The sequence below is a fragment of the Hyla sarda genome, chromosome 9, assembly GCF_029499605.1.
Source record: "Hyla sarda isolate aHylSar1 chromosome 9, aHylSar1.hap1, whole genome shotgun sequence".
Classification (NCBI taxonomy): domain Eukaryota; kingdom Metazoa; phylum Chordata; class Amphibia; order Anura; family Hylidae; genus Hyla; species Hyla sarda.
Window position 1 is genome coordinate 12,554,377 of NC_079197.1, and position 13,317 is coordinate 12,567,693.

At 45.6% G+C, this 13,317-nt stretch overlaps 1 protein-coding gene across 1 annotated transcript in view; it reads left to right on the forward strand.

The window, feature by feature from the left end:
* Positions 1-13,317, forward strand: part of PLXNA3 (plexin A3) — a 147,093-nt gene that overhangs the window by 131,727 nt on the left and 2,049 nt on the right. Inside the window, exons 18-31 of the mRNA XM_056540891.1 lie at positions 512-754; positions 3,092-3,235; positions 4,416-4,650; positions 7,014-7,156; positions 7,264-7,520; positions 9,216-9,282; positions 9,397-9,543; positions 9,624-9,783; positions 9,925-10,028; positions 10,427-10,523; positions 10,752-10,942; positions 11,174-11,343; positions 11,540-11,752; positions 12,386-12,536. Coding sequence (XP_056396866.1) covers positions 512-754; positions 3,092-3,235; positions 4,416-4,650; positions 7,014-7,156; positions 7,264-7,520; positions 9,216-9,282; positions 9,397-9,543; positions 9,624-9,783; positions 9,925-10,028; positions 10,427-10,523; positions 10,752-10,942; positions 11,174-11,343; positions 11,540-11,752; positions 12,386-12,536 — 2,322 coding nt within the window. The remainder of the gene's footprint in view (positions 1-511; positions 755-3,091; positions 3,236-4,415; positions 4,651-7,013; positions 7,157-7,263; positions 7,521-9,215; positions 9,283-9,396; positions 9,544-9,623; positions 9,784-9,924; positions 10,029-10,426; positions 10,524-10,751; positions 10,943-11,173; positions 11,344-11,539; positions 11,753-12,385; positions 12,537-13,317) is intronic.

The window sequence follows — 13,317 nt, forward strand, 5'->3', positions numbered from 1 at the left end:
GCAGCTGACAAGTACTGGAAGGATTAAGATTTTTAAATAGAAGTAATTTACAAATCTGTTTAACTTTCTGGCACCAGTAAAAAAAAAAAAAAAAATTCCACGGGAGTACCCCTTTAACTGCTATTCAGGAGTCTGGGACAGCTGGGTGACAGTATAACATTGCAGCTCTTAAAACATGAACTAAACCCCTGAACTTGCATCCCTGTTCACTTTCTACAGTACTAATCATTTAAGCTGCTTGTTTCCTGCTTTAACTCTTAAAATTTACCCTAAATCTGCATGATAGCAGTCGCAGATTGAGAATACGTTTTGAAGTACTGGAGTACCCCTTTAAGGCTGCTAAAGCTATTCATACATATATGAATATGCCTCCGGACTTGATATTTTCAATATGGCTGCTTGTCATTAACAAATTACCATTTCATCACATTTGCGTCTCTATAAATGTCGCCGACTGTCACGATTTCACACCGTCACGATGGTGACCGACTAATGTCCTTTCCGTTTCCAGACCTGCCAGATAATGAACGACACCCTGATGATCTGTAAGGCCCCCGGTATCTATCCCTCCAATGGCGAGATGATTCCTGATGACGGGATGCCGCCTGATCAGTTTGGCTTCATCCTGGACAACGTGACTAATCTTCGGACCTTAAACTTTACCTCGTTCACCTATTACCCCAACCCTGTGGTGGAGGCGTTCGGGTCTGGCGGAGTTTTGGAGATTAAGCCGGGGTCACACGTCATCCTTAAGGTGGGTAAGATAAAAACGTATAGGAGACCAGGTGAAGGGGGTGTCTGGTATGCTGATAAGGTCCTAACTATTCTGCTCCCTGGTCGTTACTGAATGGTCCCCGGACTAGAGGGCCGGTCATGATCCTAACGTGCAGGCAAAACCCCGCCCACACCCGATGACCAATGGCTGCGTTATGTTGCAGCGACATTGCTTAGATATTAGACATCGCGTGTGGGCGTGGTTTCATCCACACACTATAATCATGATTGGCCCCACTGCCTCTCGTTTTGAAACGGTATACTTACAAGGCGACCAGGGACAGGAAGAGGAATGCCGAAGAGCAGGGGGGCATAGGAGCTTTTCTGTTCCCAGGACAACCCCTTTAAAATGGTTATCCGGGAATAGAAAAATAGAGCTAATTTCTTCCAAAAACAGCTCCACACCTGTACTCAGGTTGTGGGGGATATTTCAACTTGGCTCCATTCACTGCAGTACCGCCCACAACCTGAGGACAAAGGTGGTGCTGTTTTGGAAACAAATTATCTCGGTTTTTCTATTCCTCTAGCCCTTTTGAATTTTCTTTGTAAGTCACAACTAAAGGGGTTAGCCAAAATTATAAAAATAGCACCACCCCTCTCCTTAGGTTGTGTGTGGTATTGCAGCTCAGATCCATTGAATGGTGTATGGGAATGGAGCCAGGTTGTAGCTCACGACCGGAGGACAGGTGTGGCGCTGTTTTACATAAGAAATTTGCTCTGTTATTCTGTTTCTGGATAACCCCTATAAAAGGGCAATTATAGGTAAAATAGGATTACAGATTATTTTGGAACTATGTTTCTACTATTTATACTACTAATTTGGTAGTACACTTAAAAGCTTAATTTGCCTTAATAAAAATGTATTATGTATTATTTAAAGCAACTTTGTAATTGGACTTTATTAAAAATTTTCTTTTATTTTCCTACAGCTCCTGTGCATGCAGCCTGTGTATCCATTGTAACAGACAGCAAACAAAACCCTGTGTATCCTGATCCTGCACACCTTTAAATGGAAGAAAATTATAATACTGCAGGACTACACTACACAGCATAGGCTCTGTCTGTTACCATGGAGACGCATGTACTGCATAGGAGCTGTAAACATAAATTATCATTTTTTTATTGTAAAGTTGCTTCTTTTTAGATAAAGAACAAAGTCCAAGAACAGCACTACACCTGCCTTCTGGTTGTGTGTGGTGTTACAACTTGGCTCCTTTCACTTCAATAGAACTGAACTGCAGAACCACACGCAACCTAAGGACGGGAATGGCGTTATTTGAAATCAGCTCTGTTTTTCCTGGAAACCCCCCTTTGAATCAGGCTGTTTAAATAGTACAGTGTTTCCCAACCAGGGTTCCTTCAGTTGTTGCAAAACTACAACTCCCAGCATGCCCGGACAGGTGTTGGATGTCTGGGCATGCTGGGAGTTTTAGTTTTGCAACAGCTGGAGGCACCCTGCAACCCCCTTTAAATAATGCTGTTTAAATAGTACAGTGTTTCCCAACCAGGGTTCCTTCAGTTGTTGCAAAACTACAACTCCCAGCATGCTGGGAGTTGTAGTTTTCCAACAGCTGGAGGCACCCTGGTTGGGAAACACTGTCACTTTTGTCCATTGGCTTTCAACTGTTGCAGTGTTTTCCAACCAGGGTGCCTCCAACTGTTGCAAAACTACCACTCCCAGCATGCCCGGACAGGTGTTGGATGTCTGGGCATGCTGGGAGTTGTAGTTTTGCAACAGCTGGAGGCACCCTGCAACCCCCTTTAAATAATGCTGTTTAAATAGTACAGTGTTTCCCAACCAGGGTGCCTCCAGCTGTTGCAAAACTACCACTCCCAGCATGCCCGGAGAGCCAACGGCTGTCCGGGCATGCTGGCTGTTGTAGTTTTGCAACAGCTGGAGGCAACCTGGTTGGGAAACACTGTCACTTTTGTCCATTGGCTTTCAACTATTGCATTGTTTCCCAACCAGGGTGCCTCCAGCTGTTGCAAAACTACAACTCCCAGCATGCCCGGACAGCCAACGGCTGTCCGGGCATGCTGGGAGTTGTAGTTTTGCAACAGCTGGAGGCTCCCTGGTTGGGAAACACTGCATCACTTGAAAGCCAATGGACAAAAGTGACAGTGTTTCTGGAAAGGTAAAGCAAAACCTTCTAATTTCATATAGCCCCTTCATTTGTCAGTGAATAGAACATACCGCACTTATATATTGCATTTGTTGCGTACTCTGGTCTGTACACTAAATCCCTTTATCTGACCCCATTTTTACCATGTAATAGAATTTGTGGGTGACACTCTTTCTCTGTGTCTTTCTGTTCAGGGAAGAAATTTGCAGCCTGCTGCCCCTGGAGGAGCCAAGCTGAACTACACTGTACTGATTGGTGAGGAACCGTGTGCTCTGACTGTGTCTGATACCCAACTGCTGTGTGATTCCCCCAGCCAGACCGGAGAGCATCGGGTCACCGTGAGTACTACTTGTCTTCACCAACGTTTGCCTTAGTGTGACCGATCTCACAGGGTGACCGTACCATATCCTTGCGCCCCTCAAATTTACTCATATCTTACACCTGTTGCTTGGCCTCTGCACTTTCTCCTTCTTCTTCTCCTTCTGAATTGTTGCCAATATCATTCACACTCGCCATCGCTAGTCCTACTGCGCCAACTGTTTCATTTCAGCATAGCTGAATCCATGGGTTAATGTAACTGAGTCGTGTGATCACCAGCCTGACCCACAGAAAATCAGTGTTTAAGGTGATAGAGCAATTGGTCAGTTCTGGGTCAGCTGACTTTGTCTAAACTACAGGATGATACATCTTCACCTTTGAGATCCCGTCTAGCTGCTGACAGACCCTTCCCCTTCTGGCTCTATCTGTATACTGCTGCTATCTCTATGGAATCAGGATATATAGTAGTTATACCCCTCCACTCCAGATCTATCTGTATACTGCCGCTGCTCTCTCTCTCTGGGATCAAGATATATAGTAGTTATACCCCTCCAGCTCTATCTATATACTGCTGCTGCTATTTATATTGGATCAGGATATATAGTAGTCGTATACCTCACCTCCAGCATTTTTACTGGGTTTTCTTCCCCCCCAGTTTTTGCTACAATTTTATCTATTACCTGCTGTTGCGCAAATCACAAGAGCAACATATTTTACAGAAATTTGGGGAAATCTCTGCAAAAACACAACCAAAATGCAGTAAAAACATGTAAAAAAAAAAGTTCTGTAAGAATGTAAACACAGACTGAGGGCTTCAAATCTTCATAAAACAGCTCAGTTGTGATTATAGGTCAAATTACTTTCTCCTTGTGGCAATATTTCTCTAAAGAGGAAAGGCATCAAAACTGCACTTAATGTGAACTGACCTCAATCTAATTGACATAAGTGATGACACTGCACTTACTCTTTCTGCAAAGCCAGAAATGTAGGTGGCATGAGAAAATAATTTCTCTTCTGAAATAAAATTAAGATGGCTGAAAACTCATGCCTGCCACATCAGCTAAAACAGGGTAGCACAAGGCATACACAAGAGCCTCTACATTAGTCTCTAATAATAGCCTATGCTGCATTATATAAGCAAAAAAACCATTTCCCAAAGTTCATGTTTAAATGAAACTTTGTTTTTACAATTTGTTACAGATTCTGGTTGGCGGAATGGAGTTCTCCCCTGGAAGTCTTAGGATCTACTCGGACAGTTCACTAACCCTGCCGGCCATTGTGGGGATCGGTGCTGGGGGAGGGCTTCTGCTTCTGGCCATTATTGCCGTCCTTATTGCCTACAAAAGGAAAACTAGGGATGCCGACCGCACGCTGAAGAGGCTCCAGATGCAGATGGATAACCTGGAGTCCCGGGTGGCGCTAGAGTGCAAGGAAGGTGGGTTAGTGAGTGTGTGTGAGCAACTATTCTGGCATTGGCCCCGTAACATCAAAAACTACAACTCCCAGCATAACCGGAAAGTCAAAGGCTATCTGGGCATACTGGGAGTTGTAGTTTTGTAACAGCTGGAGGCACACTGGTGGGGAAACACGGTCCTGATTCTAGGAAAGCTGGGTTACAACGTTGACTGTACAGCTCATATAGGTGTTACCCTGATTTTCCAGACTTCTTAATGCTAAATCTGTCCATTTATTAATCTGTTGCCGCCATATCTCTACATGACAAAGCAGCTTTGCCTCTTCGGTATCTGGGAAAGCTGGGTTAATATAATCCCTGCGTGATATGAAATATTCCTTAGCCCTAAATGGCAAACATGCCTTGTTCTGTAGTAACATGCAAGCAAGGAATATGTAGGCAGTGTTTCCCAATGGGTGCCTCCAGCTGTTGCAAAACTTCAACTCCCATCATGCCCAGACAGCCTTTGGCTGTCTTGGCATGCTGGGAGTTGTACTTTTGCAACAGCTGGAGGAACGCTGGTTGTAAAACACTGGCCTTAGCTTATGCCTTTATTACCCAACCAGTGTTGCCCCCAGCTGTCACAAAACTCCAACCCCTTAGCTGATGATTGCTAACGACACCCCTATTCCCAGGATAGGGAGTGCAAAACCCAGATTTCTAGTCAGTTGAGCACAATCCTTGCAGCCCTCTAACCATATGAGACAGTTTGCCCGTATCTCTAACGCTGTTCTTATCAAGTTATCCTGTAGATTTGTAGTTTTGCAACAGCTGGAGGCACCCTGGTTGGGGAACACTGTCATAAAGAGGATTGTTGTAAAGGGGAGAGGGACAATGGTTGCAGCGCATTGCTTGTCACCCTGCAGGTATTGTGTGCTGCTGCCCGCCTCAAGGGTTAACTGAGCAGGCATGACCTCATACAAGAGAATGCCTTGTGTCTCTGCACGTTCTGCTCAGGATCAATAAAGCTTTACGGCGGGCTGCATTAAGCTATGGCAATAGCGGGTAGCAGGGGGGGTGCAGGGAATACAATTCAGAGTAAGCACTAATGGCGGTGTGATGAATTATACACGTGGGTGGTGGCGCTGTCTAGTGAGCGATGGGCTGATCAAACACATTGAAATCCAATAATGGGGTGGGATAATGGCAGAATGCGGTGAACAATAAAGCCCAGTTCACACTGAACATTCAGAGTCTGAATTATCGGCATGTTCCATTTCCGGGCCTGTCTGTTTCGCCACCTTGGTAGAGCCGTCTGCTCTCGCCTCAGACCCGCTTGCAAATATTAAGTAATATTTTTCTTCTTCTGTTATGAGCTGCGAACGCTCCAGATTTTGGAACTGGTTCCTTCCCTCTGGCATGAAAATTTTCATCACTGACATTGTCGCCTCTCGGGACTTCATTAGCGGCGAGAAGTCAGATTGGATACAATAACAGAACGTTCCCCGCAGACATTAGCAGCTGTCCGTTCCGCCATCCCAAGGGCATGCCAGGCGCCGGGAGTGGCGCTGAGAGACTGTGCCCTACAGGTGCAAGGAGGAAAAAAAAAGCGCTCTACAATACATATGTATAAATATATATGTGTGTGTGTGTGTATATATATATATATATCTATATCAGAACGACCCTTCTTCACTACTCCCACCTTGTTGTAAAGCTTCCTCTCTTATGCCGATGACGTTACTTTTACATATGGCTCTGGGCTGACTTTATGGCACACTTGCATTGTTTTACTACTATTGTGCCCCCATGACAACACATCCTGTCAGCCCTTTGGCCTTTTATAGCCTTTATTACGACCTTGTGCATAGCTGATAACTATCCACATCAATGTCTACATCCTTACTGACCTATTTGTACAGGATTAGAAAAACCATTAAAAAAATGTATAAAACTTCCATAGGCTATATTTCTCTTCCGAGCACCACTGCATAAAAATCACATATATACAATGCGTTTCGAGCTTACGCTCGAAACGCGTTGCATATATGTGATTTTTATGCAGTGGCGCTTGGAAGAGAAATAACATTTTATACCTTATTGGATTCTGGGTTCCGCTCTATTAAATTCTGGTGTGATCCTCCATCGCCTGTTTAGCGCTAATCCCGTGTATCCACATAAATCGTATTTGCGCATTTAGGGTACGTTCGCAGGAAATCCACTGCCATTCACCTGAACGGGTCAGCAGAAAAAACGCAATAGTGGCAGAACACAGATCTGTGAGATTGGGATGGTGACAATTGACTCAGGGTTGCACACTATATTACAATATTAGATGTATGTATTGTTGATTCTCAGGCCCTGTTGGTATCCAGCTGCCATTATTTTTTTCTTTTTAAATACAGCTTTTGCCGAGCTCCAGACAGACATCCATGAGCTGACCAACAACATGGACGGAGTGAAGATCCCGTTTCTGGAATATAAGACATACGCCATGCGGGTCCTGTTTCCCGGCATAGAAGACCACCCGGTGCTGAAAGAACTGGATGTGAGTCCTTCCCGTAGCCGGATTGTCTTATGTCATGGCCGGAGATCTAAGTTTCTTCTGCGTTTTATACATTTTATGATGTATTTTATTTGTCTTTGTATTTCCAGATCCCTCCGAATGTCGAGAAAGCTCTGAGACTCTTCGGTCAGCTCCTGAATAACAAGACCTTCCTGCTGACTTTTATTCACACCCTGGAAAACCAGCGCAGCTTCTCCATGCGGGACCGGGGGAACGTGGCCTCGCTGGTCATGGTCTCCCTGCAGGGCCGCATGGAGTATGCCACAGTCCTCCTCAAACAGCTGCTGAGCGACCTAATAGAGAAGAACCTGGAGAGCAAGAACCACCCCAAACTACTACTGCGCAGGTAGGAAAGGTGTATTATAACATCTTATAAAATTCTGGAACCCTCATTGACTTATGTGTTCCCAAATGCAACGCTGTCTTAAATCTAGTTGCTATGGACTCCCTTCTTGACAACCAGTGGTTGTTATAGATTGTGTGTCCCTAGCAACCAGACTGTCAGTCCAGTTTTAGATGTTAAATGCAAAGCTCTGAGGACAGAGAACAGTAATTTGAGTGTACAACGCTGCGGAATCCGTGTGCGCTTTATAAATATAAAATTATTTAATATTATTATTAGAATGATCATAAAAATAATAATTAGTAGTAGTAGTAATATAATATTTAAAAATATTGCATTTTATTATAATAATAATAATGATAATAATTATTATTATAAAGCGCTGCGGAATCTATGTGCGCTTTATAAATATAAAATTATTCATATTTTGATAAATATAATAATTATTAATAACAATATAATATTTATAAATATAAAATTATATTATTATTATAACAATGATAATAATAATTATTATTATACAGCACTGCGGAATCTGTGTGCGCTTTATAAATATAAAATTATTGATGTTATTATATTAATATTGATAATAATAATTATTATTATAATTATAACCATTATTATTATTAGCAGCTTGGCCTGCTGTCCCAGCTAGCCATTCTCTATCTTATCAATCTCATTAGAGGAGTAGTCCAGTGGTGACCCAGTGGTGAACAACTTATCCCCTATCCTAACGATAGGGGATAAGTTTGAGATCGCGGGGGGTCCGACCGTTTGGGCCCCCTGCGATCTCCTGTACGGAGCCCCGACAGCCCGCGGGAAGGGGGCGTGTCGACCTCCGCACGAAGCGGCGGCCGACACGCCCCCTCAATACAACTCTATGGCAGAGCTGAAGCGCTGCCTTCGGCAATATCCGGCTCTGCCATAGAGTTGTATTGAGGGGGAATGTCGGCCGCCACTTCGTGCGGAGGTCGACACCCGCTATCTGGCCGGAGAGCCTGGCCCCCGTACAGAGAGATCGCAGGGTGCCCCAGCGGTCGGACCCCCCCGCGATCTCAAACTTATCCCCTATCCTTAGGATAGGGGATAAGTTTTTCACCACTGGACTACCCCTTTAATGTAGGTGGAGGACCCCTTTAAAGGGGTTTTTATTTTCCCATCTATAGGATTGGTAATGAGTGTCAAATCGGTGTAGGTCCTATCTCTGGGTTCTTCACCAGTCTACCTGATTCAGTGGAGCGGTGATTGGACATGGACGCTGCTGCTATGGACCTGATAAGTTTGGGCAAATACAGCGATTACATCGATTATCCTTATCTAACCTAGCGGTCTCCAAACTGTGGCCCTCTATCTATTGCAAAACTACAACTCCCAGCATGCCCGGACAGCCATTGGCTGTCCGGGCATGCTGGGAGTTGTAGTTTTGCAACAACTAGCGGCCCCTGGTTTGAAGAACACTGATCTGGCCCAAAAACTTGAATGGTGCAGTGACATGCATGTCTTACCACCACTTTATTCAACTAAGGGGACTTCAAAACCCTATTCTTGTAATCGGTGGTGGCCCCAGTGATGGGATTCCCATCAACCAGACACTCATCACCTATCATGTGGATGGGCGATAACAGCGAAAGCCGATGGTACATTTACTACGTTTGTAGACCACAAGGGTTACTATATTCTTCTATCCTATCCTTGTAGGACGGAGTCTGTAGCCGAGAAGATGTTGACGAATTGGTTTACTTTCCTCCTATATAAATTCCTGAAGGTAAGACACTAAGGATATCACAAGGGTGACACCAGAGAACAGTACCCACTATCTTGCACAGCCCAACACTATATAGAAAGGTTTCATAACGGTACGTGGTGCCTTCCTTTCTAGGAATGCGCCGGAGAGCCGCTTTTTATGCTTTTCTGTGCCATCAAGCAACAGATGGAAAAGGGACCTATAGACGCTATCACCGGGGAGGCCCGGTACTCTCTGAGCGAGGACAAACTGATCCGGCAGCAGATTGACTACAAAGTCCTGGTAAGTCCACACTACAGGACACCCCCATGATGGCTGGCATTGCCTAGTCCTGCCCTGACTGACTCGTTTTTCCTTCGCAGACTCTGAGCTGCATTTGTCCAGACAGTGAGAACGGTACGGAGATCCCGGTGAAGGTCCTGAACTGCGACACGGTCACCCAGGTCAAAGACAAGCTGCTGGATGCTGTTTACAAGGGAATTCCCTACACCCAGAGGCCAAAGGCTGAAGACATGGACCTAGGTGAGGACATCGAGATGGGGGGGGGGGGGGGGGGCGCGTCATGAATTTGTAGGCTGGGTTTGGAAATACCAGTGCAGATTGTAAACCTGGCACTGGCAGCATCTCTTATTGCTATACCCAACCCATCTGGTGTGTTCACAGAGTGGCGCCAGGGACGTATCACCCGCATTGTCCTTCAGGATGAGGACGTCACCACCAAAATAGAGTTTGACTGGAAGAGACTGAACTCGCTGGCACATTATCAGGTAAGGGCATTTTATTCTTATAACACCTTAAAGGGGTACTCCGCCACTTTATAACCTGTAAAACGGATCCCCTGTTCGCCAGGTGGGCAGGAATCCGTCCACTGAGACCCACTGCGATCTTCAAAACGTGGCGGGTTTCTTCCTGTGCATGGTGCGGCGTGTCAGCACATGCGCCATACACTGTTTCGCGTGCCGACACGCCGCTCCATGAACAGGTAAAGATGAGCCCCCGTTATACAGATCACTGGGGATCTCAGTGACCCGTACCCACCATGATGAGACACTTCCCTGCAGATATGGGGGATACGTTTTAGAATTGTGGAGTACCCCTTTAACATACCAGGACTTTGCCCGTGGGTTCCCATTCAGTCATGCCCTGTACTTCTCTCCTGTCTTAGGTCACAGATGGTTCTACTGTGGCGCTGATTCCCAAGCAAGTCTCCGCATACAACATCACCAACTCCTTCACCTTCACACGCTCCCTCAGTCGGTACGGTAAGTATCGGAACATTATAGCCAGGATGTGTCATAACTGGAATCCTATAGGGTCCCGTAGCATGAGATGGGCCCCCACCGGAGCAAACTGAAGTAGCAGAAGATAATTATATGATTAGCCCCACCAACCATAGGGCCACATAGCAGCTGCTTTAGCTATGCCCTTGTGTGTAGTATAGTCTTTACAGGTCTCTTATGCACTTTCTTTTTCTTCTTTTTTTTTCCCAGAGAGCCTGTTACGAACCTCCAGCAGCCCCGATAGCCTTCGCTCCCGCGCCCCGATGATCACGCCCGACCAGGAAACCGGCACCAAACTGTGGCATCTCGTAAAAAATCACGACCACACGGACCACAAGGAGGGCGATCGCGGCAGCAAAATGGTGTCCGAAATCTATCTGACCCGCCTATTGGCCACTAAGGTGGGAATTACATTTGTGATCAGAGCAGCCTTTCCCTACCGTCCGCCTCCAGCTGTTGCAAAACTACAACTCCCAGCATGCCCGGACAGCCTTTGGCTGTCCGGGCATGCTGGGAGTTGTAGTTTTGCAACAGCTGAAGGCATACTAGTCGGTAAACTCTAGATTAAAGTGCAAAATATGCATGCCTAGTAGAATGAGGCTGAATAAACTGTGCTCTGCTGCCCCCTACAGGGAACCTTGCAGAAGTTCGTGGACGACTTGTTCGAGACGGTGTTCAGCACGGCACACCGGGGCAGCGCCCTCCCTCTCGCCATCAAGTACATGTTTGACTTTCTAGACGAACAAGCAGATAGGAGACAGATTACAGACCCAGATGTCCGGCACACGTGGAAAAGCAACTGGTAAGGAGCGAAGCGCAAAAAAAGAGTCACACGTTACACGGCAACTAATGCATTTAGTGCGCATATTATCGTGAAACGGCAAGAGAAAAAAAAATGCATGAAAAACTGTCCAGTGACCCGCTTCACCATGAACCTCGTGACTTTTGTATTGCTTCAGATTTGACCCTCTCCTTTTTCTCGCCCGTACCCCCTCCAGCTTGCCGCTCCGTTTCTGGGTGAATGTAATAAAGAACCCGCAGTTCGTCTTCGACATCCACAAGAGCAGCATTACGGACGCCTGCCTATCCGTGGTGGCCCAGACATTTATGGATTCTTGCTCCACCTCCGAACATCGACTCGGAAAAGACTCCCCAAGTAACAAACTGCTCTACGCCAAGGATATCCCCAATTACAAGACCTGGGTGGAGCGGTAAGTGTTCATTTGCATAATATTTCATAGGGGGTTTAAGCCAGTGTTTTCCGACCAGTGCGCCTCCTGCTGTTGCAAAACTACAAATCCCAGCATGCTCAGACAGCCAAAGGCTTAACTAGGCCAAGTCTGAAAGAATAATGCACCTAGTTCTTCCTTGCAATCAGGCCTTTTGGATTTTTTTTCTCTCCTGAATGCTACCCTTTTATTGTACCTCTGTTTTGGGACATGTTAGGCAGGATAACTTGACTAGAACAGCATTAGAAATGTAGGCAAACTCATAGTATAAGACCTGCAGATCATGTGCTTAACTGACTAGAAATCTGGGTTTTTCCACTCCCTATCCTGGGAATAGGGGTGGAGTAGGAGAGTCCTTAGCATTCATTGGCTATAGGGTTGTAGTTTTGCAAAAGTTAAAGGCACATTGATTGGGATATACTAGCGTAAGCCTAGGCCAGTGTTTTTTTTTTCCAACCAGGGCGCCTCCAGCTGTTGCAGAACTACAACTCCCAGCATGCCCAGACAGCCAAAGGCAACAGCTGGAGACACACTGGTCATGAAACGCTGGTTTGTTTGGGGTCAATCAGCCAAATTACTTTCACTTTTATGACCATTATTATTCTCTCTATACAGATATTACAGGGATATCAACAAGATGCCTGCGATCAGTGACCAGGATATGGACGCCTATCTAGTGGAGCAATCCCGCCTGCACGCAAATGAATTTAACTCGCTCAGCGCTCTCAGCGAGCTCTTCTTCTATGTGAACAAATACCGGGAAGAGGTGAGATGATGGGGGGGGGGGAATCGAGGGAGGTAAATTGCTGTAATTGCTTGAATATTTGTTGGCTCAACCACCTAATGCAGTGCTTCCCAACTAGGGTGCCTCCAGCTGTTGCGAAACTACAACTCCAAGCCTTTGGCTGTCTGGGCATGCTGGGAGTTGTAGTTTTGCAACAGTTGGGTGCACAATGGTTGGGAAACACTGATCCAATGTGCATTTTATCCTCCCAATGTAACCAATGAATGCTAATATAAGAAGAGAGGAGTGTTGGACATGTTGCATTGTAACAGCACAATCCTTTTTTATTCTTGGGGAGAGAAGCCTCCCCCCACTGGAGGTGTCTGGCAGCCATCTGGAAAGATGTCCGCCAAATCCATCTTAAGAGAGTATCCCGGATCCTAAAAATTTTTTTTATATGTTGCTGGGGTCCTCAATGACAATTAGAAAAAAAAATACATACTTACCTACCTCTCTCTCTTGGGGACCCCCCTTTAGAGTGTCCCAGTCTGCCCTGTTAAACATTCGGCCAATACTTTAGAGATGGGTTTATTTACTGACTGAGGTGGGACACCGCCGCAGACGGTGATTGGCTGAGCAGGCCTTCACTGCCGAAACTAGTCTGTCCTGGAAGTAGTAGCCAAAGCAGGATTCAGCAGGGGACAGAAAGACTTCAAAGGGGGATCTCCAAGGGAGATAAGTAATGTAAGTTTTTGTGTTTTTTTTTTATTTTTTATTATTGTCATTGCAGCCCTAGCAACATATAAAACTATTTTAGAATCCA